Source organism: Delphinus delphis, chromosome 9 (assembly GCF_949987515.2).
Source record: "Delphinus delphis chromosome 9, mDelDel1.2, whole genome shotgun sequence".
NCBI classification, from domain to species: Eukaryota; Metazoa; Chordata; class Mammalia; order Artiodactyla; family Delphinidae; genus Delphinus; species Delphinus delphis.
In genome coordinates this window covers 105,737,601-105,755,588 of record NC_082691.1, presented here as the reverse complement: position 1 = coordinate 105,755,588, position 17,988 = coordinate 105,737,601, and the positions used below count along the sequence as shown (strand labels likewise).

General features: G+C 43.3%; 1 protein-coding gene across 3 annotated transcripts in view; it reads right to left on the bottom strand.

The window, feature by feature from the left end:
- The window catches only part of UBE3C (ubiquitin protein ligase E3C), a 114,029-nt gene that overhangs the window by 37,607 nt on the left and 58,434 nt on the right, over positions 1-17,988 (bottom strand). For 2 of the 3 annotated variants that reach the window (XM_060021200.1, XM_060021202.1), the window contains exons 14-17: positions 11,983-12,087; positions 9,901-9,988; positions 9,477-9,574; positions 8,323-8,455 (exon numbers count right to left, since the gene is read on the bottom strand). In XM_060021200.1, coding sequence (XP_059877183.1) covers positions 8,323-8,455; positions 9,477-9,574; positions 9,901-9,988; positions 11,983-12,087 — 424 coding nt within the window. The remainder of the gene's footprint in view (positions 1-8,322; positions 8,456-9,476; positions 9,575-9,900; positions 9,989-11,982; positions 12,088-17,988) is intronic. The other variant, XM_060021201.1, reaches the window with a different exon arrangement.

The following is a 17,988-nucleotide window of genomic DNA, read 5'->3' as shown; positions in this document are numbered from 1 at the left end:
TGCCACAATATGCAATTTTTAAGTTGCTGAAGTCTGCCTGGCATGTGAGGGGCATTTCCACACAGGTCCTCATAAGGACAGCACTGAATAGTAGGGATGCCAGGCCCCGGACTCACTTGCAATGAATGCAATAGCCTCTGACACAGGCTTCAGGGCACAGGCCCCAAATACGGGCCAGTAGACGTGCTTCTACCACAAGTCAAAACCAGGGGCTCCCTGGCTTAATCAGGGAACAGGTCTGACAAAGTAACTGACACGTCCTTCACCGTCTCCCACCAACGTCCTTCGGGTGCTTTGCACATCAAGAGCCGCAGGTGGAGGGCAACTGAACCCAGGTCGCAGGGCTGCACCCGGGTCCGCGCTGTAGCTGTCTTTCCAGCAGTGTGCAGTCGCCCACACGTATCTGACCCAAAGCATCTCAGGGGACAGGTGAGCTCTAGAAAACACCCCGGAAAGGGGTTTAGCAGAATGTCGGTTCAGCTGAACCCCAGCACTGTGATGTGCGAGTGTCAGTACTGAGGTCACAGGACCTGGGGTGTGAATATTCTATACTACCCTTCAAACAGGGCCGACAGTTTAACGTGTGGACCGAGGCCCACGGCGCCTGCACAGGAGAGGGCCGCCCACCCATCCTGCCACAGGGACAAAAGCTGTGCCTGGCGAGCTCTCCTCTAGGGCAGTGCAGGAGTAAACAAACCCGACCAGAGGCGGCAGCAGCGCCCTCTTGCGCTCGTGCTTGTGAGGGAATAACCACCGCTGACGTCTACCCCGAGCTGGCAGAACTCACGCCAGGAATTTCACATACATTAATCACTTCCAACCCTTTAACAACCTCTGGGTTAAGAATAATCCCCATTCTCGTGTGAGAAATCCAAGGACAGGGAAGGCCGAATGACTCACCCAAGGACATACAGCTAATATTGTAAAGGGTAGTACTGTAATTTTAAAACATGTCTATTACCTACAAAGCATAGGTTCTTTTCTACTAAAACACGTTCTTTTATTTCTAAAATTTAACTACATTTAAATGAAGAACATGCTTTTCAATGACGATTAAATTCCACAAACAACGTTATTTGCATCTATTTTGATCAATACAATTACCAAGCATGTTCACCCTCAAGGCCTAGGTAAAAGGCAGGAAGAACTCTGAGCAGATAACCGCGGATGCAACACAGAACACAGCTGGTTCTCTGTGACCTTCACATGTATCTTCTCAACACTCAGTTTTCAGGATAAACTACAAGCATTTATTTGTCATGTACAGTATTTCTCAAACTGAATGTCAACAGTTAGCAGCAGCAGGTTTCTGAAAAATTCAAAGTGTAAACACTCTGTAAGCGGTGGTGCTCCAAGGCCCGCCCGCTAACCCTCATCCAAACCACTAACCCCCTCACCCAAACCGCTAAGCCTCTCACCCAAACCGCTAAGCCTCTCACCCAAACCGCTAACCCTCTCACCCAAACCGCTAACCCTCTCATCCAAACCGCTAACCCTCTCATTCAAACCACTAACCCTCATCCAAACCGCTAACCCTCTCATTCAAACTGCTAACCCTCATCCAAACCGCTAACCCTCTCATCCAAACCACTAACCCTCATCCAAACCGCTAACCCTCTCATCCAAACCACTAACCCTCATCCAAACCACTAACCCTCATTCAAACCGCAGCACTAATCTTCTGCGGGGGGGGGGGGGGGGGGAAGTGGGGGGCGGGGGGCGGGTCTTTGTATCTCAGAGGCTCCACAGCCACTCACAGACGTCACTTCCTCAATTGTGGCCAGAACTGAGATTCTGTGGTTCCCTGAAGCTCATTTCTGTAAACAGCAATATACAATAGCACCATATTTTTAGAAGCAAATCTAGTCTTCTAGGTATCTTGCCACTACTTGATTCAAAAGACAGATTAAAAGTATCTACTTACACAGTAAGGTTGGGGTGGGGGGACCTAAGTCGTATATTACAGTTGACCCTTGAAGAATTCAGAGCTTAGGGGCCCACACACAGTTGAAAATCACACAGTTGTAACTTGTGACTCCCCCAAAACTTAACTACTAATAGCCCACCGTTGACCAGAAGCCTTACCGACAACATAAACCGTCGATTAACACATATTTTGTATGGTATACATATTATATACTCTACTCTTACAATAAAGTGAGCTAGGAAAAGGAAAATGTTATTAAGAAAATCATAAGGAAGAGAAAATACATTCACAGTACTGTACTGTATTTATTGACATGTCAAGTTTACATCATCTGCTTTCAAGATGAATCGCCTGGCTGTCAGTACCCACACCAACACTGTCTTACACGATACAGAACACTGTAGATGTTATACACATTACTAACACTAGACATTGAAAATGAAAAGATAACGTGAAAACGAAATTCCTATTTGTTTACAGGTATAACGATTCGTGCACTGGTAACAAAGCGTCAAGAATATGACTGTTTACGGTAGCCTAGCCTACACACTAAGGAATGAACCCTTAGAGCATGTTTATGGCATACGCCATTAGTCATATCCATGATACAGTATTGGTAGCATTGTTACCCGTTTTTAAAAATCACTTACCTGTGATGAGAGGCCGATAAGCAGTTTCTCCAATTACAAGAGAGAGGGAGGCATACTGTACGGTAACGTTACTTTGAAAGCAATGTTCTGAGAGTAAGAAAGCTATCACATCGTTAATTTTACAGTTAGCATCGCTCACTTTGCACTTATGTAAGCACGGGCTGTCCACTTCAGTACAAGTCCCGCACACGATGAACTGTCATCTGTCTACACAATGAACACCTGGGCCACGATGATGATGACACAGAAATGTCTCACACGGTTCTTAGACTTTCCCAGGAAGACACTCACACACACAAGAGCTAAGCTGCTCACTGCGAAGTGGGAGTGGATCAGCACAAAGGCCTTCGTCCTCGTCCTCGCGCTGATTAGGCCGAGGAGGAGGCGTTGGGGGGGAGGTGGAAGGGGAGGCGGGGGGGCAGGCACGTTTGCTGTGACTTTACGGGAACAGATCATAATTTCTGCCTGACTTTTTTGCTCTTTTATTTCTCTAGAACTGTTTCTATACGGAACCACTCCTTCTTCCACTGTTTGCTTTAGTTCCAGTGCCCACATCACAGAAGGGTCCAAGGCGTAAAAGTCAGGAGCGACGTCGAGCAATCAGAACCCTCCCGCCAGGTGGCCTGCTTGCCGCCAGGTGCTCTTCTTCTGCATCCTGTCCTCGTCACTGGCTGTGGTTCAGAGGCTCTCATCTCCACCCATTCGTCTTCTGTCAGCTCCTCTCACCTGGTGCCTACTAGCTCTTGCTTTTTTCTCCAAGATCCGTATTTTGAAAGCCCACCCCACCTTTTTTTTTTTACCATATTTACAATCTCTTTCACGATTTCCTTGATTGGCTCCGACGTAGATCCTGTGAAGCGATGCACAGCATCTGGACCCTTTTCCCCAGCAGGACTGTACTGTTGCTGGCGTGGTGGCTTTCACGGCTCTTTCTATAACAGCTATGGCATCACCAATGGCAGGAGACTCTCACGATGTTCTCTCTGCTGGGTTCTCTGACACCAAGTTGACAAGCCTTTCCATGGAGCACCATGTGTAATGAGCCTGAAAGGTCCCTATGGCCCCCTGATCTAGAGGCTGAATTAGAGATGTGTTTTGTGAGCCAGCAGACCACTTCTATGCCTTTGGTGTTGAACTCATGGGTTTCTGGGTGGCTACGTGCATTGCCAATATCAAAAGAGCTGTAAAGGCCATCCCTTGCCAACAAGGCGCTTCCTGAGGTCAAGGACAAGGCACCGATGGAACCAATCCAGAAAAAGGGCTCTCACTGCCCAGGCCTTCTTGTTGTCCAACCAAAGACAGACAGCTGGTGCTTACCTTTCCCCTGGACGCTGGGGTGAGCAGCTCTCTAGATGAGGGCAGTCCTGCCCATACACCCAGCTGCACTCCCGCCCCTCCTGCTTAAATACTGGTGCTCACTTCTCCTCCTCACTAAAAAATGTCCTCTGTGGCAGATTTTCCCCAGAATGGGGCACTTTCGCCTGCATTAAAAACCTGTTCAGGCAGATGTCCCTTCTCCTCAACGATTTTCTTAACAGCGTCTGGGAGCTCATCTGCTGCCTGTTGGTGGGCAGATGCTGTTTCTGCTGTTATCTTGTCAATTTTAAAGCCACACTTCTTCCTAAAATTATCAAAACATCCTTTGCTGGCATTAAATTCTTCAGCTTTTGATCCTTCACCTTCCTTTTGCTTTAAGTTGTCATATAAGATACGAAGTAGCAGTACAACACACTATTTTGAACAAACTGGAAATAAATTTTAGGGCTCTCTTGACAATTTTTAGGCTCTCCTGAAAACTCTTGACAATTTTTTTTTTTTTGCGGTATGCGGGCCTCTCACTGTTGTGGCCTCTCCCGCTGCGGAGCACAGGCTCCGGACACGCCGGCGCAGCGGCCATGGCTCACGGGCCCAGCCGCCCCACGGCATGTGGGATCCTCCCGGACCGGGGCACGAACCTGCGTCCCCTGCATCGGCAGGCGGACTCTCAACCACTGCGCCACCAGGGAAGCCCCTTGACAATTTTTAAAGCAACATGGTTATTAGATGGTTATTTATTCTTTTTTTACGAGCAGTAAGAGAAAGTAAATTTGAAAGTATGTAAGGGAAATGCAAACCTTTAACAAAACATATGGATATATTTTCTGACTTTGAAAATTTTTTAGAAAAAGTAAATTAACTGAAAACATATCTGGCTTTTGTATAAATAAAATATGTAAACTTAAAATATTATGTTATGAAAATAATACATCACAGTTTCTTACTAATTTTCAATGACATCAATGTCATTGGAAATTAAACATTTAGAGAATAAAACATGTATAGAAGAAAAAAGTCATATAGAAAGACTACTTTTCCTCAAATCATATTGGAGTCTATAGACATGCCTTTCTTACAGCAATCCTGCACGCATTTTCAATATGAAATAAAAAGGTACGTCACCAAAAGTACAAGGGTTTTGTGCTGCTGGTGTAGCTGCTGCCACAGCTTCACAAATTTCCTTTTCTTATTTTTTATTTTTTACAACAGTCCTCACGGTGGATTCATTTGTCTTGAAGTGGCAGTAACCAGAGCTGCAGGTACACATCAAACAGCCCAACATTTTCTCGTAACGTCACGCCTTTTCTCTGCTTCTTGGGAGCACGTCCAGCATCACTTGCAGCACTTTGTGTTGGTCCCCCGTGTTCGCTAAGGTTCACAGGGTTGCACCAGACACAAGGGAAAATACACAAGAACCACGAGCCATCACTTTTTACTGGGTTCGCGGTTTCCTGGAGGGGACGTGTGCTCAGGCGGAGGTGATGAGGGTCACGCTTGTCTCAAGGGGGTCCACACCACACTGAACTCAGCGCAGGAGCAACGGGAGGCGGCTAAGAGATCGTTAAAGCAGGACAGCGTGCGCTACAGGCACCTGCATGTTTGCTTACATTTCTCCTAACTGTGAAGGGCGCCACACACCGTCTGCAAGTGTTTCTGTAAGTTTTGATAAACTTTAACTTCTTATAATAGATCTGTGTATGCTTCTGACAGTAAATGATAAAACAGACTAGTATCTATCAATACGTATATTTTATGCACTCATGACATACCTTTTTCTTAATTTTTTCAGTATTTCTAGGTTACGCAGTTTATCTGCAAGTTTTTTCTAATTGTTATAAATCTCCAAAAAGTTTGGCAATATATTTCTTGAAAAAAATCTGCATAAGTGGACCCGCACAGTTCAAACCTGCATTGTTCAAGGGTCAACTGTACTTTGATTTTACCCTATTATCACTTCTTCTTCAGAAAAACAACGTAATAAACCCTGCCCATTAAGCAAGACAGAATCCAACGAACCAACACACAAGAGCACAAGTGAGGCTCTCAGGAACGGAGTCCAGAACAGCTCAGCGCCGACAGCTCTAGCAAATCTCATCCCAGACAATGGATGACACCAAGAGCTCACCGAGACGTTAACCCTCACAACACTCCTGAGAGCAAATACGGTCCCTTCTCCATAGTCACCACAAGGAGAGATGAACAAGCCACGCTCTCCCCCAGGTAAAGTGCTGCCGGGTGGAGGCACGGTGGAGAGTGCGTGCGTGGCATCACCGTGCCAGGACCTGTGCCACTCTGCTTGCTTAGCTCCCTACTGCAAAAAGAAGTCACTCAACCTCTCTGAGCTCCACCAGGTCAGTTCACTTGTCAGATGGGGCGAAACCCACACTTTAGAAAACTGTTCTGAGATGATACGAGATATAAGAGCCCATAAAGAATGGACCTGCTTTAATGACTAGATGATGTATGGAATAACCCTATTAATTGATTATATGTAAATGATCAGTCAACGAAGCACTTCAAACCAATTTTCCATAAGTAAATTAAATATTCTGAGATGATATTTAATTTTATAATTTGCATAGCAAAATACCAAACGATTTTGACATATGGTTTAAAAATTCTTATTAAGAAGGCCTGACCAAGAGAACACTTGTAAAGATTTAAGGCATCATAACATAAATATTGTAAGATTCTTCCAAAATCTTTAAACTCAATGAGATTATCAGCCTGCACAACTAGAGAGCTGGAGTGTGATGAACTTTTACATCATTTTTAAGCTTAAGGATTCATTAGGAAATTTGGGGCTTGTTATCACTGAGCAGTAACGTCTTAATCTCCATGAAATAAAGTTAACTGAAAATCGCTGCTAAGCACATGTTCTCATTTTGGCTGAAGAGCTCGCGGACACACACTAGCCTGCAGGAAGCAGGACCTGCAGGAAGCCCAAGCCCACCAGGTGCAGAACCAGGTCGGCTGTGAACGTCCACGCCCTTCGCGGTGACCCAGCCTGGGAGACACGGCTCCCAAGACCTGGCTCACGCCCTGCATCTGAGGAAGCCCTCCAGCATCAAGCACATCTCAGCTCTTCTCTGAAGATGCCAGCCGTCTGCCAACTTACGACTCCGTCAGAGCTCTTGTCTTTCTTGTTTTCAATCACAAATTCAACGAACATCTACTGAGCACTAGCTAGCTGGGTGGGAGGAACAAGGATTCAGGATCCCATCTTAAACCGTGAGGGCCTCAGTCAAGTGGGAGACACAGAGACAGAAACTGCTAACACAGTAACACATAACACAATACAACAGCTACTATAATTGATTATGAAGGACTGTAGATCCCAAAGGAGGGAGAACTTTTTTTTTCCCCAAAAATATGTTAGACTAGGTGTCAGAATACCCGATATCTGCCCCACTCATACAAAAAGTTTTGAAAGCACGACATCCTAGGCAACAGTAACCTGGGATAGAGGAGAGCTCACAGCCTGTGTCAGACTTGAGTTAAAACTCTGTCTCAGTCTCTGATACTTGACCTCAGAGGGCAATGGCACAGATTAAACGACCAAACTAAGCTGGGTTACAGACAAAAATTCTGCACACAAAACCTGGAACAGAGTAAGGGAACAAGTGACGTTAGCGTTCCTCCACTGTTCCACAATATGAAAGAAAAGTATTCAAAATGAGAGGTTTTGCTTTCCTAGAAGAAAATGAAATTACTCCCCTGGAAGAAAAGGCAACCGTTATTCTGTATCTGACAACCTGCCAGCACCTCCCAAAGATGTGAGCTGGAGCCTGCCAGGCTTTCGTTTTTAATACCTGCATTGATATAACACCGATTTAATGTAATATCACAGGTACCATATTGTGAAGTTAAAATTATTAATATATATATTAATAACACTAAAACTTTTAACACTGGGTGTCAAAGATTAACATAAGACAAAATGTGTCACTGACCTCTAAATGCTGTCCCAATTATTGTTACAATATAATTCTCTTTTATCTAATAGCAGTGTCATTGAAGCACACTTAACCTTTGATAAAGAAATTTGGATTGCAATGGTGTTTATATTAGTGTATTTAACTTGGCTTACAATTTATGATGTTTACATAAATAGACTGTTATATACGACATTTTTAGAATCATAGCTTTTTTGTCAACTAAATTTTAGAGACAGACATTTGGGGGAAAGAAAAGCTCTTTCCTTAAAAAACAAATGAATATTTGAAAGGCTTCTGGAGCAATAATTATTTGTTAATCTTAGAATTATTATTTGATAATATACATCCCCCAAATTTGACCTACTACATTTGTTTTGAACAGTCATTACAGAACAAGATAATCAACACTAATTGTCTAATGATCACCCTTTTCTGTAGTCCCCCAGCCTCCCACTGCCACAGGTGCACATACAGAGAGAATCATATATACCATTTTCTGGGGAAAGTTTGTCATAAGCATCTTCATAAATATAATTTCTTCTTATTGTGACATTAATTCCATCCAGAAATGGACCGTCTCCTTGAACTTCTTGCTTATCTGCATAAATCAACCTTTGAAAGATCTAAGAGGGGAAATGATAAGGTTACTTGAAAACAACAGATTTTTCGTTATAAACATAAGCAACCAAAAGGAAAAACCGCCAAATAAACCTTCACTTTACCTTCTGTATCTCCATAAACTCTGAAACAAATTTTAAAGGCCAAGGTATCAGATACTGATTTTATGCCTTATCAGTGAACGTGCACTATTTATATATTTGTAATATTGTTCCTTTTCCCCACTTTACAACAAATTTTAAAAATCCCATGCTATGTCGTATTTTCAATATTTCCTTTTGGAAACCTTTTATAAAACTCCAGATGGTGGCAGGAAGAAGAGTAGCTTTGGAAAGCTGTACATTAATATTAGTAGGAATATCTCTATGGTGATAAAATTCAAGTAATTTTTTTAATGCTAAAAATCCAGTAGAGGGCACTCAGGAATTATGCAACACCATGTGTATACGTGAGTGTGTATGTATTTTAATGAAGAAATGTCAATAGCTTTAAATGTTCATCCTGTGAAAAGAGTGGGCAGACCTAAAAAACACCCTCTTGAAGCCAGAAGTGTAGTAGTTTTTAGAAATTGCTAAATAAGTTGGTGAATACAAACAAAACATTTTTTTCAAGAGGTATTTGATTGGATTATGCTTTCATAAATCATGGTCAACTATTAACAATCTAATAAGAAAAACATAAATTATTTAATGAGATAGGCACTAGGCAACTTTATAGAGATTTTTTCCATTGGCATTACTTTTTTTTTTTTTTTTTTTTTGCGGTACGCGGGCCTCTCACTGTTGTGGCCTCTCCTGTTGCGGAGCACAGGCTCCGGATGCGCAGGCTCAGCGGCCATGGCTCACGGGCCCAGGCGCTCTGCGGCATGTGGGATCTTCCCAGACTGGGGCACGAACCCGCATCCCCTGCCTGCATCGGCAGGTGGACTCTCAACCACTGCGCCACCAGGGAAGCCTGGTGTTACTTTTTAACTCTGAGATGATAGAAATAACCACAAAACACATGAAAAGAAACCAAATTCCATACCTTTACTCGCTCCTCAAACGGAACCACAAAGGGCAACTCTGTTAGGATGGCGAGCTGTCTTTCCTCAGACACAGACAGTGGCGGGGACTCCAGACCTACTGCAACACAGTTTAAAACCTTCGTTACTGTGTGTACCTTCCTTTCCAGACTCACAAGGCTACACTCTGTATGGTTCAATTTAAAGACATTCTGGAAAAAGCTGAACTATATACAGGGACAAAAAACCCAACCTGTGGTTGCCAGGGGCCAGGGTAAGGAGCTGGCTACAACGCATGAGGTGTTTTCTGGAACGATGAAACTCCTCTACCTGGCCGATCATGGTCAAAAATCACAGACCAGCAGACTAAAGAGCGAACTTCACAGTACGTGAACTACACCTCAGTAAACACGAGTTAGAAGAGCGACGAGGTCCCAGGGAGCTCACCGTCCAGGGTGGACCGCAGGGGGCCGATCCTCCCCATTCGCCTGAACCTCCAAGCACTTCTGGACGCCGGGACGTAGAGCTGGGTGACCTGTGGGGACCAGACACCCTGCTTAGTCAGCCCTTCCCTGTGTCCCAGCACACACGCCTACCCTGCCTCATTCGAGCTGCACCGGTGTTTCACATTTATTTAGTTGCGTCCCTCTCTCCCACCTCCTGTCCTTTTCAGGAGACCTCTTCATAACCTCTCTCCTATGCTGGTGCTCTAGTTAACGATGTATAATATCTGGACATAGTAAATCATCATAATATGACTGCTTTATGAAGAAAACCACATCACCCTTAAAAAATTAATTTCTCACTATTACCAAATATTCACTCTCATAATTTTTTAAAAAATTGTCTGAATGAGCATCCAAATAAGGCTGGTATAGTGTGTACTGTCTCTGAATCCTTTTCATCTGTCAGGTCCCTTCAGCCCTCATTTCTGCCCTTGTGACTTTGATGAGGAAGCAGAAGCATTTGTCCCGTAATCTTCCCCATTGTGTGGATTTTGCTAATTGCAGCATCATGGTGTCAACATGTACTTCTAGCCCCTCCATTTCCTATAAATTTGCCGTTACATCTGGAAGTTTCACCAGGCTTGGTCTCCGGGAGAAACACTTCGGAGGTGGACGGTGTTCTCTCCTCAAGAGGCACGCGTGCTCAGCACCGCTGGTCGCAGGTCAGCGATGAGAGCAGGAACTGGTGGGAAAATAGCAGCCAACTGTCAACAGGCACCAGACACACTGCTTGGCTCAGCTGACAGTCTCCCTGGAGCACAGCAGCAGCACAGACCCTCGTCTCCCAGGCCTCCGGCCCACGTCTCCACTGTACTTCAGCGGGGGGCCGACACCGAACTTCATCAGAGCAGGCAGGCTAGACACCGTCTTCACGTGCTGTCAGCTGGAACACTGCCACGTCGAGAAGGCTCTCACAGCATCGACTCCACGGTTAGCCCACGAACAGTTCACAAAGGAAAGGCGGGCTAAAGGTGTGATGACTTCCTTCTTCCTACCAGTGTTTAAAACGAGGGTGGTTCCTCTGCATCCCACAAATATGGCGAATGAAGTTCTTCTTTTTAGCATCCTTATGAACTCACAGATTCAAACACACTTGACGGTTAGTCCTCTGCACCTATGCTGCTGGCGCTCGCCTCCACCTCTGGCTGCTAAAGCCCTTTGAGGCGGCCCCCGGCCCTCACACAATCTCCTGTGGCCCCCGCTCTCAGGTGAAAGAACACGCCACCGTCTCGCGCACTTCCTCCCTGGACCTACCACAAACCACTGTGCCGAGGACCCTTTCTTTTCGGTGGGAAATGTTCAGAAACCCCAACATGGGCCCCAGAGGCTTGCACTGCTACAGGACCTGCCACAGCATCTCAGCCTGGCCAGTGGGCAGAGCTCAAGCCACATGCTTAACTCAAAGAGACAATACTCCATGCGGACAAAGCGATGCTTCTAAAACAGCCCTGTTTTCTTTAACATCTCTGTGATCTTGTTTGCTCCGTACCCACCACCCTGTGCCCCCAGCCTCAAGTTTCTGAGATGAATCCAGTCATGCGTTTCTCTGACAAACAACAATGAAAACACCTCGTGTCCTTTGTTAATGTTATCTTAATTTATTTTGAAATAGATTATACTATTTAATCTACTTTAGATCTGGATCTTAGTAATATTCACATTTCTCTCTATCCCTTTAGAAAACCAGAAATAAGTTCCACCTCTTAAGTACTAAATATATACTGAAAATAACAATAAAAGCAAAAATTTTTTTTCAACCCCCCAAAACCCCATTATGCTTCAATATACTTTGTGGTTAAGAGCAAATTAGGATTAACAACAAATGCAGGATGCATGTGGGAGCCAACGATATTGCTCTACGTTCTACTAGGTGACCTAAGAGTTAGTAACACAAAAGTTTACTGTTAATGTTTAGTTACATAATAAGTTAAACAACTTTAAAGGATTTATTCTTCTCCCCCAAAAGATAAAAGCTGAAAAAATACGTTTAATGAAAAATATTTAGAAGATTTAAAAATGACACCTTATCTGCTTTAATATCTTCTTGCTCTGACAGCCAGTGATTGGGAGGACAAAACTTTCTCCTCGCGTCTCTGGACTTCAACATTTTCACTAGGTTGGTGATAACCTGAGAGGGAGAACAGGAACACGTCACACGCAGGCTCGGGAACTACGGCAACACTTCCGGTCAGGAGTGAGAGGCCACGGCACCGCTTCACCTCCGTGCCCGAGGACGCGGGCTTCCGTGGTGAAGAGCTGGCTAGACCGCCACCAGGTCTGTCTGCAGAAAAGCGCCTCGTTCTGTGATTACAGGAGTTAGCTTTAGGTACAAAGCGGTTAATATCTACCGGCAAAGAGAAAAATTATTAACACAAATGTGTGCAAGGGCTGATTTCTTAAAAACTGCAAGGGAGGCAGTAATTAAGTTTTAAAACACAAATGGGGAAACCTATTAGCCCATTTGAGCTATAATAAAAGACATCTCCAAGTACAGCAATTTCCCTAAGGTAAAACACATTTCTTATTTTTCTGAAAAACACTCTATTCAAGGCTGCTGGCAGCGGGAGAGGGGTGGGGGGTGAGAAGCAGTGTCCTAGACACACCTGTCAACCTTCCAAAAAGAAAGATCATTTCAGTATTTCCCTTACACAAGCCTCTGGAATTAGGTCTGCGTCCCAGTGCAATTCCACGCAAACTCAGCGTAACGTCCTTCAGAAAGCCTCCCCGCACGCTCTGGCTACCACCCCCCCCACCGCATTATCACAGCCTAGTCCTTCACTGCTGTTTTCCCTCTCTGGCTGTGCGGTAAGCCCCCCATGAACAGAACCCAAGTACCTACCTAGAAACCTACTAGGTACCTGATGGTGGATGATTGTATAATAAATTCTGTGATGTACGATTAAAGAGATCTTAATGGTACTGTCTATTTAAAAAAGACATGAAGTTATACATTAAATAGAAATGTGTTTTGTAATAAACAAAGATAAACCAACACAAAGTTGTAAAACCAAAGTTTTAAACCTTTACAACCAGGAGTTGATCAGACAACTACTATGTAGTTAATGACTATGATGGTATTTTCTGAAAAAGTCAGCCAGGCTTTCTGTACACATTGCCTCTAATTCAGTAAAATATAATTTGAATAAAGAACTAGGAAATGTCATTGTGTGTCCAACGAAAGTGGGTAAGAAAGGGTCCTTGGTTGATATCTCAGGCCACTATGACACCAACACTGGTTGGATGATCTGCCCAGTGACAGAGAAAAAGTAATGCTTGAGTGGTTTGGCCATCCAGACAAAACCACATTAGCAAAAACCTCTCAAGATCTAGACATTTCTTTTCTATAGGTCACAAACATTATCAAACTATCTAAGAGGTAATTAATGCCATAATTTACATTCCTCTTTTAAATTACTGTGAAATGAAACATTATAAAGTTTCAATATATGCAGTCTCTAGGACTCCCAGAGAAAATACAGGACACCTAGACAAAGCTGAATTCCAGATAAACGTCAAATGAATTTTTTAGTATAAATATGACCCAAATATTGCTTTATTCAAAGTATGTCTCAAATATTGTTTTTAAAAAGCATAAATGTATCCAAAATATTTCACAGGACATACTTGTATCTAAAATGCATTTGCTGTTTATCTGAAATCCAAATCTAACTGGGTGACACATATCTTTAACGTGTTAATTCTGGCAATATGAGCCCTGGACCAATTCCCCAAATAGTTTAGAAATGTCAGATCCCCTAAGAGCATTCTTCTCCTTTAAACCAGTTTTCTTCTAAGTTTTAGAGAAAAACACAAATTTTTAGTAACCATGAAAATTTTAACTGGATCCATTCTGTGATTTCAGAACACCTTTAAACACATTCCCTTCCTCTGCATTCATTTTCAGTATCACAAACTGTTAGGAATATTTAGTACTGAAAAAGCAAAGTTTACATAGGTAACTGTTAAAAAACCACGTAAACTGAAGAGTGTCACAGGTAAAGAAAATTGAAGTAACGATTTTATACTGGATCAATACAGACGCCCAGTGTTGAGATCAAAAGACAGTTTCTCTTTCAGTTAATTTTATCAAATCTCCTCGCACAGACATGCCTACTACAGAAGACAGGACCAGCACCGAGAGACCGGCAGGATTAACTTCAGTCCTGGGGTGCAAGTCTGCAAACTGAGATCAGAGGTTACTAAGATCTGCCCAAAGGGAATTCACCACACGGTCAGGCCTGTGGGTCAACACAGCTGCATTTCAGAACCTCCTGCTGACAAACACCCCAACGGGCACCACCAACAGCAACTGAACTTAGTTCCCCTGAGGTGAGCCCGTCAATAATTGTTAACTGATCCCTAGGAGGTCGTGAAACACAGTGAGACTTGAGAACCAGTGTGTTAAGAAATATGAAATAAAACAGCAAACAAGCAGACACTGGGATAACTACATGTCCCTCACTCAGTACACAGTTCTGGCAGATTTTAACAGTTATAAACCATATTAGTGTTATATTTTACATATGTTTAACTCTTGTCTCCCATGTCATCTTCTTCCGCGCTGGATGTAAACTTTAATACTCAAAAACTAACAAAATTACTGAAGCAAATACTCAGAAATGCACAAAACTGTTATGTGTGTTTATCTGCCATTGAAATAAAAAACAGGTGATATCAGGGAATTCCCTGGTAGTCCAGGGACTGGGACTCTGCACTTTCACTGCTGAGGGCCAGGGTTCAATCCCTGGTCGGGGAACTAAGATCCCACAAGCCGCGCAGACAAAAGAAAAACAACAAAAAACAGAACAGGTGACACCTACAAGCAGGTTTCCCTTAACCCCAATGTTAAAAGGACCAAGCAGATGACTGATTAGAAGCACACAGATGACTCATAAAAATCCCACCTGACAACGGTCCAAGTTAAAGACTTTAAATGTTCAACTGTGATATTTCTGAATGGAGACCACTGATACTTAGCTTTATTACTGCAACAAAAAAATACAGAGTCCAAATTTTGAAAGGCAACTGTAATAATCTTTTTGTCTTAAATTTGGTTATGTAAGTTCGAACATCTTAGGTAATTATTTTAAAACTTCAAAACAAAGCATAGGACACAGCACATAATTTATGGGTACCTAAGTGTGGTAAATGTGTGATGTGATAAATATACAATAAAGAATTTTTTCGATTTTGATTTCATAATGAAGAATATGTAAAAATGAAATACAGGGCTTCCCTGGTTAAGAATCCTCCTGCCAATGCAAAGGACACGGGTTCGAGTCCTGGTCCAGGAAGATCCCATATGCCACGGAGCGACTAAGCCCGCGCACCACAACTACTGAAGCCCGCAGGCCTAGAGCCCGTGCTCCACAACAAGAGAAGCCACTGCAAATGAGAAGCCTGCACACCACAACGAAGAGTGGCCCCCACTCACTGCAACTAGAGAAAGCCCACGCACAGCAACAAAGACCCAACGCAGCCAAAAATAAATAAATAAATGTTTTTAAAAAACGAAATACGGGCTTCCCTGGTGGCACAGTGGTTGAGAGTCTGCCTGCCAATGCAGGGGACACGGGTTCGTGCCCCGGTCCGGGAAGATCCCACATGCCATGGAGCGGCTGGGCCCGTGAGCCATGGCCGCTGAGCCTGCGCGTCCGGAGCCTGTGCTCCGCAACGGGAGAGGCCGCAGCAGTGAGAGGCCCGCATACCGGGAAAAAAAAAAAAAAAAAAAAAAGAAATACAAGAAAAACCAGTAAAGTACCAGCTCTTAAGATTATCATCTCATAAAAGGCCAGAATGACGATTTTCCTCGTGTAATCCAAAGTTTAGAATGACTTTAGCAGTTCTTTTTTCCATCCTGCGTACTCTTAGCTTTGTTCTAGCTCAACATCATCAGTTGAAAGTTTCTCTTTTTCATTATATAGTGATACTCAAAGAACAGGGACTCTGTCCGACTTCATTTATGATTCCCCAGCACAGGGTGCAGCCAATGTTCTCAGATAAACACAGTGGGTGTTTAAATACTGACAGTAACGACACCCTAGCCTATAAAAGTCATTAAGTGTAAGGATTCCTGCTGTCAACATGACTATTTGTTAAAGTTGGTGTATTTTAAAAGTCAAAGTATTCTGCAGCATGTTTAAAACACTACAAAATTATTTCTTGAAGTCAAACACAGAGAAGGACACGGGGCAGCTCTGCCACCTCCAAGGGAGCCTGGGTTCGCCTCACTGGCCAACACCGACGGTTAACAGCAGCATGTTTCCGTTCCAACGAGGCATTGCTGTGGCTTTCACGGTTTACTCTTTTTTTTTTTTTTTTTTTTACGGTTTACTCTTTTAAAGAGTCTTTTCAAAACTGAAAAATGCAAACCAACCACCAGGAAAGCGAAACTCCCTCGTACTGCAGCCCTGTGTGTCCGTCTGTCCGGCGCACACAGGCAAGGCAGGTGTGAGGCCTCCCTCCCAGTCCCTTCTCTCAGGCGGCTCCAGTTCAGCTTGGCAGCTGCACACAGAAGGCAAATCCAACAGGGGCTCCCATCGCCTCACAGGGCTAAAGCGATTATAGCTGTAAATTACACTTCAAGAGGAGTTTATAAATTTGATAAATGCATAAACTGTTTTAGCAGTGTCAATGCAGGGCTTGGAAACTGACCTCAATTCCTACAGTGACAAGAAAGATGACTCCATCCACTTAAAAGTCTGTGTTCTGTGACCAGCCCCCAGGGCCTCTCTCAGAAATCAGTCTGAGAGGGGCCATCAGGAGGCTGAAAAATGAAAGTGGTTTTGGTGGTTGAAGGAGTCGGCTCTCATCATGTGCAGCTCTGTCAGAATCAACAGAAGGCAGGAAGTCACTGGCAAAACGCTACTACTTTCTTTGGTTGATTCTACCTTGAATCCTTCAGCTAAAATCTGACACTGAAATATACATAAAATGCTAAACGTTTATTTTCGTACTTTTCAGAGGGACAGTGGAGAGGAACAGCTGAGTTCACATGCTGCCTCCATCATCTACCAGCTATGTGACCTCATCTGCAAAATGGGGATAATCATAGTATCCTCCTCACAGAATTACTGCTTTACATGAACTAATATACGTAAAGCCCTTAGAATATTGTCTGAAACATAGCAACCACTGAGGGTTAAATTCTTATTATTTCATATTAAGGATAATTTTTTCTTAAAAGAAAAACTAATAGCAGCTGAATCCTTTCAAAGACTTGCCTTGATTTTGTTTTGTTTCGTTTTCTGGGCTCAGCTCAATAGCAGGCAGTACAAAAAAAAAAATCTTTTTCGAAGAACAGGAATCTCATTCAGAAACTTGTCTTCAAACAAGTCTGTTCTAAACTCAGAAGATCTTTATAACAACTCAATTTCAAACCTAAAACAATCTTGTTCCAAAAAAGGTGAATTTTTACCCTAATTCTTTAAAAAAAAAAAAAAACCAACCACAAAAACCCCTCAATCCTTAATAAAGTAGTAATGAGTCATAAGAAAAAATTCACTACAAAATTTTCATTTAATGGTTAAGCAAAATAAAATAGGACCAGGGAAAAAACACCTTATACAGCATTATTATTATTATTTTTCCAGTACGCAGGCCTCTCACTGTTGTGGCCTCTCTCCTTGCGGAGCACAGGCTCTGGACGCACAGGCTCAGCGGCCATGGCGCAGGGGCCTAGCCACTCCACGGCATGTGGGATCTTCCCGGACCGGGGCACGAACCCATGTCCCCTGCATCGGCAGGCGGACTCTCAACCACTGCGCCACCAGGGAAGCCCTATACAGCATTATTGAATTCAGACATTTCTGGGTCCTAAAGATAAGCCTGTCATGAAAATTATGAAATTCTGTATAGGTGCTATAAAATAATGAAATTATCTGATACTGTACACAAAACCTGATAACATACAAAATGGAAAGTTTTACTAACAAAGATCCCAGAGTTTAATTAAATACTTAACAAGAAAAACATACATGCTACCATTAATACCCCTATCCAGGAAAAGCTTACATAAGAATTACAAGTT